This window comes from Eimeria necatrix, genomic scaffold, assembly GCF_000499385.1.
Source record: "Eimeria necatrix Houghton genomic scaffold, Enh_scaff200, whole genome shotgun sequence".
Taxonomy (NCBI): domain Eukaryota; phylum Apicomplexa; class Conoidasida; order Eucoccidiorida; family Eimeriidae; genus Eimeria; species Eimeria necatrix.
The window spans coordinates 52,501-54,632 of record NW_013652628.1 but is presented as its reverse complement, the minus strand read 5'-3'; the positions used below and the strand labels follow the sequence as shown (position 1 = coordinate 54,632).

The following is a 2,132-nucleotide window of genomic DNA, read 5'->3' as shown; positions in this document are numbered from 1 at the left end:
TAATTATTTCTTTTTATTCTTTTAAATTAAAAATTCATTTTATGAAATTTAAACTGCTCAAAAAGGACTTATGGGGCTCTGCGCTTTTTCGTTTCTTCTTCAAGATCCGTAAACAACTAAATGATTTCTAATTAATTATTTAATTAAATTAAATTAAATTAAATTAAATTAAATTAAAGATTTATCTATATTTATTTATTTATTTATTTCCTATTTATTATTTATTTGGCCTCTTTTTGCGTTTTTTGCGAATGCGAAGTGTCAAGCGAGGGTCGAGTTTGAGGTGTACGTACACCTGAGCGAGTTGAAAAGTTGCTGCAGCAGCAGCAGCAGCAGCAGCAACTTTTCAGCTCGCTGTTGCTGCTGCTGCAGCAGCAGCGCAGAAGCCGATAAATATAATTGAACAAAAAAGTGGAAAAAGAAATAAATTAAATAATTAAAAAGATATTTTGAAGATTATATTCCACAAAAGAAAGGGTGGCTGCTCGGCGGGCAGCAGAAGGGCAAACAAATAAAAAAAAACAAACTTTTAACTTTCAACTGTTGCCGTTTTGCTGCTGCTGCATGCTTTGCTGCTGCTGCGCGCTTTGCTGCTGCTGCTGCTGCTGCTGCTGCTGCTGCTGCTGCTGCTGCTGCATGCGTTCTACAGTTTCTTTGGAAAGAGAAATCCATATTTCATTTCTCCGGAAGAAAGGCAAACAAAAAGGAGAATTATAAATGGCGAGAGAAAACTTCGCAGGTTTATTCGAAGCTGCATCATTGATGAGTCCCTCTTTAATTTGCTGCAAGATCTCCTCGTCGCTGCAGCTGCTGCTGCTGCAGCTGCTGCTCCCGCTGCTGCTGCTGCTGCTGCTGCTGCTGCTGCTCGTCGTGACCAGCTGGTCCCGCAGCAAAGCCCTTGTCACGTGCAGCAACTGAGGCCTCACTGACAAATCTTCAAAAGGATTTAAATCCAAATTTATGGAGCCGGAAAAGCGGCGAGCTGCAACAAAGCGCTCCTGAGCTGTATCGACAGACACCGCGGGAGAGGTGGGGGAAGGCATGGAGGCAGCAGAGGCCACCTGAGCCGCCAAATGCACAAAACTGGACGAAATAATTCCAAAAATATGTTTAAAATAATTAATTATAACTTATAATTAAACTGTTTGCTCATTTGTTTCAAGTTTCAGCAAAAAATCCGGAAAAAAATCCCGCGTTTGCGGTGTATGTACACCTCAAGTTCGCGCACTGCACCTGCAAAAAGTGCAAAACTTTTTGAATTTCGGGGATTTAATTTATTTTATTTGTTTATTTGAATTTATTTGTTTATTTGAATTATATTTTTGTTTTTATTTTGCTTTTTGTGTACCTCTTTTGGGGAAAAGAAACGCATGACTTTGAATTCTCCCTTTTCCATAATGCACTCCACCGGAGTGGTCATGGCCAGCTTTTGCGCTGCAGCGGCATTGGGGGAATAAAGAGTCCTTTTGGTTGAATTAATTAAATTAATTATCATTTTTATTTATTTTAATTTAAAAGAATTAAAAAGCAATTCAGTTTATCTTTTAATCCTTTAGAATTCAACTAGTTGAGCTGCTGCGCAGTTGAACTGCTGCTGCTTGCTGCTGCAGCTGCTGCAGCAGCAAAAAGAACTTTGAATTATTTTCTTTGAACTCTTTGAACTGCAATTAAACTTTTTTTGCAATCTAAATGAATTTAAAGCTCCATTTGCTTTCTAAGGAAGTTTAATTGTCATTAAAAAGCAAACAGAGCTTCAAATGCCATTTAAATTGCAAAAAAAACTTCAAATTTTTTTCAAAATTCACTTATTTCCCTCTTACCCTCTCGGTTCTGCGGAGCGTCAAAAGCCCCTATGTAATCCGCCAAAGCGAAAAAGGTCTTCTTCGAATTTTCTTGCCACGGAGTCTGGCCACAAATAAACAATAATAGCAATAATAATAATAATAATAATAATAATAATAATAATAATAATAATAATAATAATAATAATAATAATAATAATAATAATAATAATAAATGTAATAATGGCAATAACGGTAATGGCAGCAGTGGCAGAAAAGGGGGAGTGGCGCAGCTGAGGTGTACAGACACCTCAGCTATGGGGTGGGGAAGGTAATGGCGAATTTCAAAAG

General features: G+C 37.5%; 1 protein-coding gene across 1 annotated transcript in view; it reads right to left on the bottom strand.

The window, feature by feature from the left end:
* Positions 1–536: 536 nt before the first annotated feature.
* Positions 537–2,132, bottom strand: part of ENH_00027050 (hypothetical protein, conserved) — a gene marked incomplete at both ends in the record, with an annotated part of 1,663 nt that continues 67 nt past the window's right edge. The window contains 4 exons of the mRNA XM_013579909.1: positions 537–1,061; positions 1,349–1,434; positions 1,821–1,905; positions 2,092–2,132. The exon at positions 2,092–2,132 is cut by the window's right edge and continues 67 nt beyond it. Of these exons, the coding sequence (XP_013435363.1) occupies positions 537–1,061; positions 1,349–1,434; positions 1,821–1,905; positions 2,092–2,132 (737 nt within the window). The remainder of the gene's footprint in view (positions 1,062–1,348; positions 1,435–1,820; positions 1,906–2,091) is intronic.